Source organism: Monodon monoceros, unplaced genomic scaffold (assembly GCF_005190385.1).
Source record: "Monodon monoceros isolate NGI ecotype Baffin Bay Population unplaced genomic scaffold, NGI_Narwhal_1 Super_Scaffold_20, whole genome shotgun sequence".
Classification (NCBI taxonomy): domain Eukaryota; kingdom Metazoa; phylum Chordata; class Mammalia; order Artiodactyla; family Monodontidae; genus Monodon; species Monodon monoceros.
Genome location: NW_021703777.1, coordinates 118,166,895 through 118,182,716, shown reverse-complemented (window position 1 = coordinate 118,182,716; position 15,822 = coordinate 118,166,895). Strand labels below are relative to the sequence as shown.

Genomic DNA, 15,822 nt, shown 5'->3' with positions numbered 1-15,822 from the left:
TGTATGGATTCAGAATGCATGATATGGCCATCCTAGATTCCTTCAAAAACAGCTTCCATAATACTTACAATTGTGACTTAATCTGGGCTGATCCTTTAGGCAACTGGTTCATATAGAGATAAATGTTGATATTCTGCTTGAGAGTGAGCAGATTAGAAGCTGGTTCTGTACAAAATATTGATTTTTCCAACACAGCAGGATTTTTGCTGTAGAAGAGTAGAAGTTGTCTATAAAAGTACCTAAAATTAATGAGATAGAGCTTCATCAAGTAAGAAAATTTAAAAATGAAGTATCTTAAACAAACATTATATTTATGTTATGAACAATGTCCCTATATGCCAAAAGTTTTGATATTGATAGGAACTTGTAAAATAATCTTAGCCTTACTTAATGAAGAATTAAGTCCCTTGATAAGTCTTCAGTTAGAGCCCAGTCTGCCCGGTGACCTGCCTTAAAGCATCATTCCTCGACTACCACTCCACTCTCATTTCACATTAAAGTACTCAACTATCATTTTCTGCAAAAGACCCATTTCTCTACTGATTCCTCCCTTCTTTCTTAGACAGCTCTGCTCCCAGCCTCCTAGGTGAAGTATCAATTTTCTGCTTTACTTCTATTTTCCCTTCCATGCCAAAACAGGTAGACAACGACTGTGGTTCCCACTGCTTAGTGGTTCTGAAGACAAAAACACAAGAGCGTAGGAATAACATAACAAAGCCTGTAAGTTAAATTAAGAAGTGAAATAGATTTCCTGAAACTACTAATCAAATCAGAGGACAAATACTATTTTGCTTATTTAAAAAACCATGATTTTAATCCTATCATCAGAAATATATAATAAAATATTAAGCACCAGTATAAATGACAGTGCCAAGCATGACAAGAAATAAACACAAAGAGGTAGTTTTAAAGGGGTCAAATAATTCACTAAGCACCAAGGGGGATGGGAGGACAATTAGTTGCATTACCTTCATGGACTTCCCAAAATCTTTCCTTTTAAGATTATAGGATTCTTTCCTTATTATTAGAGATATATACTTAAGTTTTTCCGATAAAATAATACGTGTAAATTTGTTTTAAAATACTCCAGTAAAGAAATACCACCAACAAAAAGTGAGGGTGCATAAATTAAATAAGATCAACAGAATCCTAATAACTGGATATGCTAATAATTGGATATGATCATTGGGTATTGGTATCAGAATGCTGACAACTGAATGATGGAATTAATTATCTGATTCTCACTTTTGTTTGAAAAATTCGATTAAAAATGTTTTATAAAAAGTAAACTTAGTGACTTAAGAGAACAAAAGCTGGTAACTACTGCAGGAGGTAATGCTCATGTCCCACTTTTCATGTTTTTACAGAAAAGGAATTCCAAAGAGTAACATTCTTGGTTTATTTCTCTACTATCTGCTAATTATGCCTCTTACAAGGAGCAGAGTGACTGATAAGTTTGGAAAAAGAAACTAGGCATCCTCACTTTAGCCCCTTTCTCTCTTTCTCTCTGAGATCTGCCAGCCTAAAAAATACTTTATCGACACTCTGCTATATCGTAAACTTTGTACAGACCTCATGAGTGGAAACTCATTGATTTCTGCCTTTGGATAAGTATGATTAATTCAGGGGTGATATATTACCAAGCCTACTTGGTCCAGATCTAAAGCTATACTCTCCAATTACTTTTATCAGTAATAAAGACAGTATTTTTCTCTTAAAAAAAAGGTTGTATGACTCTTAAAACTGAGTTCATAAGCTCTTGATAATAGAAGCCACTAAAATTCATAGGCTAGACACTGAAATTACTATAAGGTTTCCAAAAGTGACAGGAAAATATCAGATGGCTTGGATAAGTAAGAGACTGCCATACCCTTGGCTCAATGATGAGTAAAATTCCATTTGTAAATAAAGACATATATATGTGATTGCTTTAGGCTAAGAGCATTAATATTTGATGGCATTAAACATATCTGTTAAATATTAACAGATATATTTATATATATTTAATATATTTAATTAAATATATTTGTTACCTTACCTAAGGAGAGATCTCCTTGCCGTAACAACAGCATGAGTATCGTGCAACACTCTTCCATTTGGCTTAATGCACTGACTATAATTGTATTCACCTGTGCCTATAGCTACAACTTCGCGCTGTCCAGCTGAAAGGAAAGGTTAACAGTAGCAGGTTATTTTTACCTTCCTCTTCCCTATGTTCAACCTCCACCTCTTTCTTACCATTTTTTTTCCCATTTATATTCAACAAACTTTTATTTGAGCATCTAGTAAATGCCTGGTGTAAAAAGAGAGTAGGTTAAATGAATTAATTACAACGGTAGTTCAATGAAAAAGTCTACCTTACCATTTTAAAGTTAGTAAAATATATTGACCAAAAAGTTGGAAAAATAATTCCACAATTTCAAATAAGAGTTTGAGAGTCTTCTAGGAAGCAAAATTTAAAAACTACTTCAATAGTATCACAATTTAAAAGGCAAATGTTTTATATTATACTTTATCTACATTTCTACTACAATCAATAGAATCATTTTTTGCTGTACTCCATTTGAGATTTCTTTGAAACTCTATGCTCAGAAGATAGTTTTTTCCTTTCACCTCCTACCTATGTGGCCTTTCTATATCCTAGTTGCTAGATCATTGTTCTTTTTTCTCTAAATATTCTTCTGAGTACCTATCTCATGCTATAGTTTACCTCTGTGTTGATGATTTCAGAAAATCTCTAGTCTTAGTCTTTCAAAGTTCAGTTCCACATCTGCAACTACCTAAGAAAGGACTTCCATTAATTCCACAAAAATTGTTGCAGTCCTACCAAATACTAGGCAGTGAAATAGATGCTAGGAATCAAACACTGATTAAGACAGGCCCTCATGAAGCTTCTAATAGGAGAGAAGAAAAAAAGACTAAAACCACAAATTGTAATAAAAGCTTTGAAGGAAACAGATACACGGCTAATTTAAAGAATATTAGGAGGAAAGATTACCTCATGAAGACCAGTTGCAGAATCCCTCCTTATGAAACTGAAATTTAAGTTTCATTATGAGTGAGCAGCAAAAGGAGTGGGGTAAAGGATTCCAGTAAGGTCCAAGAAGCTGAATTAGGGGCTCTGTTACAGTAGTCCAGGTCAGAGATAATGACTTAAGACTCAAATGATGGAGGTTAAATGAAAAAAAAAGGAAGATCAGACCTGAGATAGAGTTTGAGGATATAATAAACAGGACTTGAAGATAAATTGTAAGATGTTAGGGGAAGGGATAAATAATGGATGACTTAGATTTTTAGCAGCTGGATGGATGCCATTTACTGAGATAAAGGCAGCTGGAGGAGTAGGATTAGATGAGAAAAGTAAAAATGTTCTATTATCTCTAATGTATTGGGTTGGTCAAAAAGTTCTAGTATTGGTGTGGGATATGGGGTGATATAAGGGAATTGTATAGTGTCAGTGTAAGTTCTGGAATGGTGATCTATGTTCTGAGTTATAATGGGCAGTAGTGTAGCCAAGAGCTCAGCTTCTTTCTCTGTAACTCAAACTGCAATGTTTCAGGGAGATACTAGAGTTTGATAATGTAGGAAAAAGAGGGAATAACCAAAAGAAGAAATTCGCCAAGATGTAAGAGGAAATGGCAGGCAAGCCTACCCTGTCCTCCACTGGGCTCACAGCCACCACACAGGGTCTGGTCTTATAGCCAACTGGGTCAGGGGCCAGGCCTGCCTACCCACATGCCCAGAGTAGTAGGCCTCACCACAACAGAAGGGCACACACATTCTAAATAGAGGGCACCCCTAGAGTATACAGCCCTGGTGACCAGAGAAGAATGTGTTGCTGGGCCCCATAGGATGTCTCCTACAAAAGGCTACTTCTCCAAGAGGGGGAAATGTAACTGAACTACCTAACACACAGAAACACATAGAGAATTGGGCAATACAAAGAGACAGAGAATTATGTTCCAAACGAAGGAAAAAGACATAACCTCACAAAAAGAACGAAATGAAGTGGAGATAAGCAATCTACCTGATTAAAGAGTTCAAGATAATGATCATAAAGATGGTCACTGAAGACACGAGAAGAATGGATGAACACAGAGGTAGAAAATATAAAGAACCACCAAACAGAGCTGAGGAATACAATAACTAAAATAAAAAATACACTAAAAAAATCAACAGTAGATTAGCTAGTACAGAGGAACGAATCAGCAATCTGGAAGACTAAGTGGTGGAAGTCACCTAAGCTAAAGAGAAAAAAAAGAACTTAAAAAATGAGGATAGTTTAAGACACCTCTGAAACAATACCAAGCACACTAACATGTGCATTATAGGGGTCCCAGAAGGAGAAGAGAGACAGAAAGGGGCAGAGAACTTATTTGAAGAAATAGTAGCTAAAAACTTCTCTAACCTGGGGAAGAAAATAGAAATCCAGGTCCAGGAGTCACACAGTCTCAAAAAGGTGAACTGAAAGAGGTTCAAACCAAGACACATTATAATTAAAAAGGAAAATATTAAAGATAAAGCAAGAGAATAGTAGAAAGAGAAAGGCAACTAGTCACATACAAGGGAACTCCTATAAGACTTTTAGCTGACTTTTCAGCAGAAACTTTGCAGGCCAGAAGGGAGTGGCACAATATATTCAAAGCAATGAAAGGAAAAGAACCTACATGAAAGGAAAAAACCTACGGTAGAGGATACTCTACCTGACCAGGTTATCATTTAGATTTGAAGGAAAGATAAACATTTTACAGATAAGCAAAAACTAAAAGAGTTCAGCACCAAAAAATCAGCTTTACAAGAAATGTTAAAGGGACTGCTCTAAACAGAAAAGATAACAATTAGAAATATGAAAAGTAGGAAAGGAAAAATTTCACTGGTAAAGGCAAACATACAGTAAAGTTGACAGATCAGCCACTTATAAAATTAGTAGGAAGGTTAAAAAACAAAAGCAGTAAAATCATCTATAGCCACAACAAGTAGTTAAGGGATACACATGCCAAAAAGATGTAAAATACATTAACCTTTGGGGGGAGTAAAAATACAGGGTGATTAGAATGCATCTGAACTTGAGAGATCATCAACTTAAAATACTCACCCATATATATATATATATATATATATATATATATATATATAAATATAAAAAACCGATAATACAGATACACACACAAAAGAGGGAAAGTAATCCAAACACAACCACTAAAGACAGTCATCAAATCACAAGGGAAGAAAGCAAAAGAAGGGACAAAAAAGAACTACAAAAATAACCTGAAAACAAGTTAACAAAATGGTAATAAGTATATACCTATCAATAATTACTTTAAATGTAAATGAACTAAAAGCTCCAATCAAAAAACATAAAGTGTCTGAATAAGAAAACAAGATCCGGGCTTCCCCGGTGGCGCAGTGGTTGAGAGTCCACCTGCCGATGCTAGGGGACACGGGTTCATGCCCCGGTCCGGGAAGATCCCACATGCCGTGGAGCGGCTGGGCCTGTGACCCATGGCCGCTAAGCCTGCACGTTCGGAGCCTGTGCTCCGCAACGGGAGAGGCCACAACAGTGAGAGGCCCACGTACCCCCCCCCCAAAAAAAAAAAGAAGAAAATAGAAGAAAACAAGATCCACATATATACTACCTACAAGAGACTCACTTCAGATCTAAAGACACACACAGATTGAAAGTGAAGGGGACAAAGGTATTCCATGAAAACAGAATGAAAAGAAAGCTGGAGTAGCAATACTTATTATCAGACAAAACAGACTTTAAAACAAAGACAGTAAAAAGACAAAAGAGGACACTACACAATGATAAAGGGATCGATCCTAAAAGTATATATAACATTTGTAAATGTAAAGCACTCAACATAGGAGCACCTAGATATATAAAGCAAATATTAATAAATGTAACAGGAGAAACTGACAATAATACAGTAGTAGTAGGGGACTACACCCCACTTACATCAATGGCCAGACCATCCAGACACAAAATCAATTAGAAAACGCCGGTTTTGGATAACACATCATACCAGATGGAATTAAACATATATGGAACATTTCATCCAAAATAGCAGAATACACATTCTTTTCAAGGGCACGTGGAACATTCTCCAGGACAGGTCACATGCTATGCCACAAAATAAGTCTCAATAAATTTAAGAATACCGAAATCATATAAGGCATCTTTTCCGACCACAACCCTATGAAAGTGGAAATCAATCACAAGAAACAAGAGCACAAAAAAGCACAAACAGGTGGAGTCTAAACAACATGTTACTAAACAATCAATGGATCACTGAAGAAATCAAAAAGGAAATAAAAAAATACCTGGACACAAATGAAACTGCAAGCACAATAACCCAAAACCTATGGGATGTAGCAAAAGCAGATGTAAGATTAGGAAATGAAAACAAGTCTACTTCAGGGCTTCCCTGGTGGTGCAGTAGTTGAGAATCTGCCTGCCAATGCAGGGGACACTGGTTTGAGCCCTGGTCTGGGAAGATCCCACATGCCGTAGAGCAACTAAGCCTGTGTGCCACAACTACTGAGCCTGAACTCTAGAGCCCGTGAGCCAGAACCACTGAGCCCACATGCCACAACTACTGACGCCCGCACACCTAAAGCCCAGGCTCTGCAACAAGAGAAGCCACTGCAATGAGAAGCCCACACGCCACAATGAAGAGTAGACCCCACTCGATGCAACTACAGAGGGCTGGCATGCAGCAACAAAGACCCAATGCAGCAATCAATCAATCAATTAATAAATAAAATAAACTATAAAACTTCTAAAAAAATTAGAAAAAAACAAGTCTACTTCAGGAAACAAGAAAAATCTCAAATCAATCATCTAACCTTACACCTCAAAGAACAAGAAAAATAGATATAGCCAAACCTAAAGTTAGAAGAAAAGAAATCAGAAAGATCAGAGCAGAAATAAATGAAATAGAGAATAAAAAAAAAATAGAAAAGATCAATGAAACTAAGAGTTGGTTCTCCGAAAAGAAACAAAATTGATAAACCTTTAGCCAGATACATCAAGAAAAAGAGAGAAGGCCCACATAAATAAAATTGGAAATGAAAAAAGGGAAGTTACAACTGACACCACAGAAATACCAAGAATCATAAGAGATTACTCTGAACAATTATATGCCAATAAAATTAACAACCTATAAGAAACAGATAAATTCCTAGAAACATACAATCTCCCAAGACTGAACCAGGAAGAAACAGAAAATATGAACAGACCAATTACTAGTGATGAAATTGAATCAGTAATTAAAAAACTCCCAACATACAAAAGTCCAGGACCAGATGGCTTCACAGGTGACTTCCACCAAACATTTAGAGAAGAGTTAATACCTATTCTTCTCAAACTATTCCAAAAAATTGAAGAGGAGGGGTCACTTCCAAACTCATTCTATAAGGCCAGCATTACCCTGACACCAAAACCAGACAAAGATACCACAAAAAAAGAAAATTACAGACAAATATGCCTAAACACAAATGCAAAAAAATCTTCAGCAAAATATTAGCAAACCAAATTCAACAATACATTAAAAGAAGGATCATACACCATAATCAAGTGGGATTTATTCCAGGGATGCTAGGATGGTTTAATATCCACAAATCAATCAATGTGACACACCACATTAACAAACTGAAAATTAAAAAGCATATGATCATCTCAATAGATGCAGAAAAAGCTTTCAGCAAAATTCAACATCCATTTATGATTAAAAAAAAACTCTCAACAAAGTAGGTAGCAACAGAACATACCTCAACATAACAAAGGCCATATGTGACAAACGCACAGCCAACATCATACTCAATGGTGAAAAGCTGAAAGCATTTCTTCTTATATCAGAGGAATAAGATAAGGATACCCACCCTCCCTACTTTTATTCAACATAGTATTGGAAGCCCTAGCCACAGTAATCAGACAAGAAAAAGAAATAAAAGGAAAACAAATTGGATCAGAAGAAGTAAAACTGTCACTGTTTGCAGATGACATACTATATACAGAAATCCTTAAAGACTCTACCAAAAAACTATTACAACTAATAAATGAATTCAGTAAAGTTGCATGATACAAAATTAATGTATAGAAATCTGTTGCATTTCTATACACTAATAATGAACTATCAAAAACACAAATTAAAAAAGCAATCCCATTTAAAATTGCATCAGAAAGAATAAAATACATAGGAATAAATCTAACCAAGGAGGTAAAAGACATACTTAGAAAACTGTAAGACGTTAATGAAGGAACTGAAGTTGACAACAAATAAATGGAAAGATATACCATGCTCAAGGACTGGAAGAAGTAATATTCTTAAAATGACCATACTACCCAAGGCAATCCACAGACTCAATGCAATCCCTATCAAAATATCAACAACATTTTTCACAGAACTGGAACAAATAATTGTACAATTTGTATGGAAACACAAAAACACCCAAATAGCCAAAGTGATCTTAAGACGGAATGATAAAGCATGGAGGTATCATGCTCCATGATTTCAAACTAAAGTTGACCCTTGAAAAATCATATATATCTTCTCCCCACCTAGGTCACAAAAAATCATTAAGAACCAAATATCAAATTGTTTTTGTATCATCTATAATATTGAGATGAATATAAAATTCAAATCTGTTTAATTAATGATCAATCTAGAACATTACAGGATAAATAAAAAATGTAATTGGAATCACATCATAATATTCACAGGAAAAAACATAGATTCATGATTTTTCACTTTAATCTTTTATTATTTGAAAGTAAAGAAAATGTTAATTTTTATAGAGTCTCTCTCAATATTTGTTATAATGGGGTTAGATTTCAAGATGGTAGTGACTCCAACACAATTACTGATTAAAATATTAGGTTATTTTACCATTCTGCAGTTCTCTATTGGTTCCTATTCAGTATACTTTATCTCTACCTTTGAGAATCTTTGTGTTTAATGACCCACACCTACTAGAAAGGGCCACTTCAAATCAATGCAGCGCTACTGTCAACAGGGGCAAAGATAGTTAATTAAAATATTACCATTGCGTAGTTCAGATCATTAAGTTACTTAATAGCTTTTGTACAAATGAACACATCCCAAGTACTTGCACTTACCTCTTTCAATTATAAAAGCAGCTAATGAGTTGCTACATTTCAGACACTCTGAATGATTAGAAATTAGTTGATAAAATGTTTCTTTAACGATCTGTGAAATCTTTGCAAACTGAGTATGTCTCCCTTCTAGAAAAAAAAAATCAAATGCAATATGAATTTGAAGAACACTGTGCTTTCTCCCAGAGGTCTCTATTATTCCTCTTATAACCTTTCAGTTGAATGAGTTAATTTATAGAGATATGTAAGCAAATTTATAATTTATGTCATGATTGATTTTAAAGTACTCCATTCTAAAAGAACACAAGTTATTGAGCTTTTTGGATTCTTGTAAAAAGATGTATAAGTATTACATATTAGAGGATTACTAATTTATAATTGATAAAACATTCAAAAGTCATACAGGACACAAGACAATTCTCTGTTGTATGGGATTGTCCCACATTGCCTGACAAGCAACATCTCAATGAATGCCAGCAGTCTTCCCCAATCACTGTGACAATCAAAATATACTCCTAAGTATTTGTCCCACTGACAACCACTGCAAAGCACTAAACACTTAGACTCTTGATATAGTTCCACGTTCGCACTAAAAAAAAAAGTCCCAAACTTTGAAAGGAGATAGTCTGAAGTAATCAGGATTACCATAGAACAGTTATAACCAAGAATAGACATCAAAAGTCACCCATGGACCTTTTTAAAAAAATGAAAGACTTGAGGTTCTGAGATAGAGCCCTGGCCATCTGTTGCTTTGTGTATGTATGCTTGTATATCCCCAGGGAAGAATCATTATTCTAGAGAATGAGAGGTTGCAGAATCACTTAATATAGTATTTCTCAAAGTTTAGTTGTTTACTAAACACTGATAGTCCTTGTTAGTTGCATGATAGTTGGTAAGTAGTCTATCAAGTGGTTCGCAGTCCACTATACCCTCAGAGGAAAAAAGTAAATGAAACAATTTTGCTCTCATACCTTGCATATATATGAATTGTATAACTATATTTTTCACAGAAATTCTTTTTACCTGCTTAATAATTATATTAAAAAGGCACATAAATGCTAAAAATTTAATGTTAGTAGTCTCAGCTAAGACAACTCATTTCAGTAAGGCCATTTACAAGTTTTTACTTATATTTGTTAAACTTGAATTTTTCTTTAATATTGTTAATGCTCTCTTAGCAAAAACATGTAAAGTCACATCAAAAAGAGTTAAAGAACATCATAAACACAATCAGAAAAATGAACTACTTGCTATATTCTTTTATCTAACCACAAAGCATACAATAAGAAGGTGCAAATTATTATAATTGCATGCTAGCATATATTTCATTTAAATTAGTAAAACCATCATGTGGTGTAAAAATTAGCTTTTGGTGTTTATGCAGTAAAACTATGAGAAGTACTCAACAACTTGGCTCAGCTTATTACCAAAAGCTTATGATACAGGAGAAGCATATTCATTTGATGATAGCATAAAGTTAAATGTTTTTTTCCCACTGAAACAGCAATATAAGAGATGTACATTCATAAGTCTCCCTCTCCAAATGCAACCACTATTACCAGTATGGATATTTTGATAAACAAAATATACATCTAAACATACACTAATTAAAAAATAAAAACTGGGGCATGCTAAAATCCACTTTGCATTTACACTAAGTTCTCTACATATGAACCTTCAAGTTGTGAACTTTCAAAGATGCAAAGGTACGCTCATATGTCCAATCATGTAAGTTAGTTCATGTGTCTGTCATTACACTGTCACGTGTGTGCATCCTCTACAAGTGGTTGTGCTTTTGTGTACTTTACTGTACAGTACTGTATACAGTAGTACAGTATATTTATTTCAAGCCTAGGATGTCTGGAAGCAAGTGTAAAAGCAGCGGTGATGTAGCTGATACTACTATACTTTTCAAGGTACTGTATTGTAAGATTAAAAATGTTGGGGCTTCCCTGGTGGCACTCTGGTTGAGAGTCCGCCTGCCAATGCAGGGGACGTGGGTTCGTGCCCGGGTCCGGGAGGATCCCACATGCCGCGGAGTGGCTGGGCCCATGAGCCATGGCCGCTGAGCCTGAGCGTCCGGAGCCTGTGCTCCGCAACGGGAGAGGCCACAACAGTGAGAGGCCTGCGTACCGAGGAAAAAAAAAAAAAAAAAAGTTTTATTTTTTGTGTTTGTTTTTTATGTATTATTTGTGTGAAAAGTATTATAAACCTATTACAGTACAGTACTATATAGCCGATTGTGTTATTTGGGTACCTAGGCTAACTTTGTTGGACTTATGAACAAACTGGACTTACAAACACGCTCTCAGAATGGAACTCGTTTGTATGTAAGGGACTTACTGTACTTGGTCTTGGGCATCATTCAGAGGTAGTGCTACCCTCCTTCTTCTTAATGGTTCCATACAATGAATGCACTGTAATTTATTTAATCATGTCCTATACAGTTAGCAATTATTTTGCGCAATGATATAGAATAGAAAAATACACTGCAATTAGTACTGACAGATCAAGAATTATGTGTGTGGCAAGAGAATATTTTGCTGCATATTAAAAACGTTGCACCTGAATATCATAAAGAATGTTTGGAAGTTAACAACGTACTGATATAGCTCTTGATCTTAACTGGTGTTGAAGGAAATAACAAATGTTGTGAATATAATCAAATCTTAGTTACTAAATGTATCTCTTACTAGCATGCATATGAAGGAATAAGGAGCAAGTGCAATACTATTTTTCCTATACATGTGCGCTGGTTGCTGAGGAAATAAAATGTTCTCACAAACTACTGGAAGTGAAGGATGACATAAAAACATGACATACATGATGCTAATTAACACCAGTTCTTTGATTTCCAGTTGCTAATTTCAAGTGATCTTTAGTATCATAAGTAACCTGAACCTATCTTCAGAGCCAAAATATCACTATATTAAATGAAGATACACTCCAGTAAAAATATGGCAAAGTAGACAGGCTGTGAAATGGTGATACCTTCCATAACTAGCCCAACAGGACCTGTTCAGGAGATTTTTATGTATCTCAAATCTTTTTTTCTTCAAAAGTGATAACATCCAACTCCCGTCTTTACCTATAAGCCTGATAATGATGTCTGTTCTCCATTTCCCGACTAAAACTGTCAAGTTTTAACTTTTTAACTCCTTACCTGAGCCTACCAAACCTGACTCTACTCATGTATTTCTTTAAACATACCGTTAACCACATACTCTTTCTTCCCCATAGATTGATGTGTTTTCTCAGGGTAACAGTAGTTTTTATTATTTGCCAACCCGGGATTCTTTTTAACTATTCATTAAAAATGTCCACAGAGGCTGAAAAGAAACACTAGAGTCCCTTCTCATATTAAGAAATCATTGCTGTTGGACTGGCCACTCACTGTCCTTCTGTTCATCAATTCCTATGACTATCAGGGTAAATGACTATATCTGACTGACTATATTTAACTATTGGTAGACTTTGCCTTTTGAATATGCCTATTTTCCCTGGTCTGGTCGTTTTACTCCAAACAAGCACACAAATGCAGCTTTTTTTTCTGTCTCAGAAAGACAATGGAAAACCAAACCTGAAAAGGCATAAATCCTAATCCTCAGACCTGGAAAAGACAAAGAAAGAAATGCTGTTCTTCACTTTAGTTGCACAAACACTCTGAAGTCTGAAGTGTTACTATTATGAAGGCAATGTAGAAATTAAGGATAATTTCCTGCCTTTCAGGGGATTCACAATCTAATGGGAAAAGTATACACTAATCTACATAATGTTGAATATAATAAAATGTTAAAATAATGGTAGTTACTATTTAGTGAGCACCTACTGTGTGCCAGGCACTGATCACGTTTTTTTTTAAATGCATAAATTAATTTAATCCTCACAATAACCCTATGAGGTAATTATTGTTGTAGCTATTTTATAGACAGAGAAATTAAGGTGTACAGAGAAGTAACTGGTCCTAGGTCACATAACTAGTAATTTCAATTGCAGTTATAGTTTTCTTTGGGCTTGAGTGACAAATAACTAACATTAAAAGAAAGTGAATAGATTACTTGAAATGAATACCCCAGCCATCAAGCACCAGAAAGCCACTGGATTTCATTAATGACCGGCCCACCGAAGCAAAGAGTTCTCAAAAAAGCAGTTATATGATATTGATAAGCCATCTCTTTATAGGAAAGAAACCACTTCTTCAATAGTTCCTCTCCAATTTTATTATCTCTCTAATTTTTAGCAGAGTATGGAAGGAAATACTCATCTTTGCTGAAGTGTGACAGGTTTGAATAATAAAATACTAATGTACATTTTCATACCTATGCATATTTTAATTATATGCTGTTATAATTTTTAATTGGGTTAATCTTCTTTAAAAATTATCATAGGGGCTTCCCTGGTGGCGCAGTGGTTGAGAATCTGCCTGCTAATGCAGGGGACACAGGTTCGAGCCCTGGTCTGGGAGGATCCCACATGCCGCGGAGCAACTAGGCCTGTGAGCCACAACTACTGAGCCTGCACATCTGGAGCCCGTGCTCCGCAACAAGAGAGGCCGCAACAGTGAGAGGCCCGCACGCCACGATGAAGAGTGGCCCCCGCTTGCCACAACTAGAGAAAGCCCTCGCACAGAAACGAAGACCCAACACAGCAAAAATAAATTAATTAATAAATTCCTACCCTCAAATATCTTCTTAAAAAAAAAAAAATTATCATAAAGGACTTTCCTTCCATAATGTACTTTTGAAACATATACTGGTTCAGGTGAAACAATAGGTTCTGCAGGGATAGGAGGGGGACCTGTAAATAAAACAAAAACATAAGGAAAAATGAAACATCAAATGTTCCAAAGAGCAGGTATCATACTACTCTGTAATAAAACAGCGATCCAAGAATGATTATCTTTTCTGTATACTTCTGCCAACTCTAGGCCATCTATTATCCATTAGCTCAGCCTTGCTAAATGTCTTTCCTATATTGAAATCAATTCTACAAACACCAAATACCTTTCTGGGTGCCCTATTCTTATGCTACTATATAGCTTGCTTTGTAATAGATTCAACATTCTGAAAACCGGTAAAAATGAAACCCTGTTCTAAATGCTTATGAACAATTTTATATTTACAATAATACTAGGTAAAACATTTAAACTTAATATTCTACCAAAAAGTTAGTAAGTAAAAAATTACCATTTTAATGCTATTTTATCATAGTTTGTAGGGGAATACTTCATTCAAAGTTTTCTAAGCTTTTAGTCCCATTCTTTGCAATAGCTTTCCAATTTGGTTCCCAAGTTGGGAAATCCAGGAAGAACAAGAAAAGAACATGACACTAAACTAAAGGGATAAAAGATCAGGAAAGCTTAAATGAGAAGGGTCCAGGAGCAAAGGTTCAACTAAAGTAGTCAATATCTCTCAAGAAATCATTCATAAAGACAAAGAAAGAAAACAGAACTGCTACTCTGGACCTCATTTTGAGTAAAATGAGAAACTGGTTGTAACATAGAAATTAGCAAAGAAAGACTGACAATGTCATCTTGGGGTTCACATTAATTAAGTAAATGTTGACTATAGTTAGATATATACACTCTGGACTTTAAATAAGCAGAACTTTAAAAACTCAGAGAAAGATGGATTTTTTCCATCTACTCAGTGAGGATCAAGTGAAATGAAAACTAAAGATATTAAATCCTGTTTATCAAGCACAAATGCTTTCAATAAATAAGAAAATGTGACTGTACAAGTTGGTCTGCATTTTGAAACACCATATACAGAGTAATCTTGAAAAAGATGAACAAAGTTGGAGGACTCACACTTCCTGAATTCAAAACTTAATTACAAAAGTTACGTTAATCAAAACAGTGTGGCAATGGCATAAAGACAGACACTTATAGACCTATGAAATAGAATAGAAAGGGCAGAAATAAATCCTTACAAAGGTGGTCAAATGATTCTCAACAAAGGTGTCAATACCATTCAATAGGGGAAAGGACAGTCTTTTTCTACAGATTATGCTGGAAAAACATGATATCCACATGCAAAAGAATGAAGTTGGACCCTCAGATAACCCTATATACAAAAATTAACACAATATGGATCAAAGACCCAAACGTAAGAGCTAAAACTATAAAACCTTTAGAAGAAAACATGGGCAAAAAGCTTCATGACATTGGACTTGGCAATGATTTCTTGAATCTGATGAAAGGCATAGGAAATAAAAACAATAGGCAAACTGGACTTTTTCAAAATTGAAAACTTCTGTGACTCAAAGGCCACTATTAACAGAGTAAAAATGCAAATCACAAAAGAGGGGCAAATATTTGCAAATCACATATCTGATAAGGGATTGTTATCTGGAATATACAGAGGACTCCTAAAACTCAAAAGAAAACCAAACAACCCAATTCAAAAATGGGCAAAGGACATGAGTATGACATTTCTCTAAAGAATATATACAAGTGGGCAATAAGCACATGAAAAAAATGCTCAACATCACTGATAATTAGGGAAAGCAAATCAAAATCACAATGAGACATGATATCACACCCATTAGGATGGCTACTATCAAAAAAATGAAGAATAGCAAGTGTTGACAAGGATGTCGAAAAACTGGAACCCTTGTGCACTGTGGGTGGAATGTAAAAGGGTGCAGCCATTATGGTAAACAATACAGCAGTTCTTCAAAAAAATTAAATACAAAATTACCAT

The 15,822-nt window shown here is 35.2% G+C and overlaps 1 protein-coding gene across 2 annotated transcripts in view; it reads right to left on the bottom strand.

The window, feature by feature from the left end:
- The window catches only part of ADAD1 (adenosine deaminase domain containing 1), a 45,268-nt gene that overhangs the window by 23,016 nt on the left and 6,430 nt on the right, over positions 1-15,822 (bottom strand). Inside the window, exons 4-7 of one of the 2 annotated variants that reach the window (XM_029235902.1) lie at positions 13,848-13,915; positions 9,122-9,248; positions 2,039-2,162; positions 69-239 (exon numbers count right to left, since the gene is read on the bottom strand). In XM_029235902.1, the coding sequence (XP_029091735.1) occupies positions 69-239; positions 2,039-2,162; positions 9,122-9,248; positions 13,848-13,915 (490 nt within the window). The remainder of the gene's footprint in view (positions 1-68; positions 240-2,038; positions 2,163-9,121; positions 9,249-13,847; positions 13,916-15,822) is intronic. The other variant, XM_029235903.1, reaches the window with a different exon arrangement.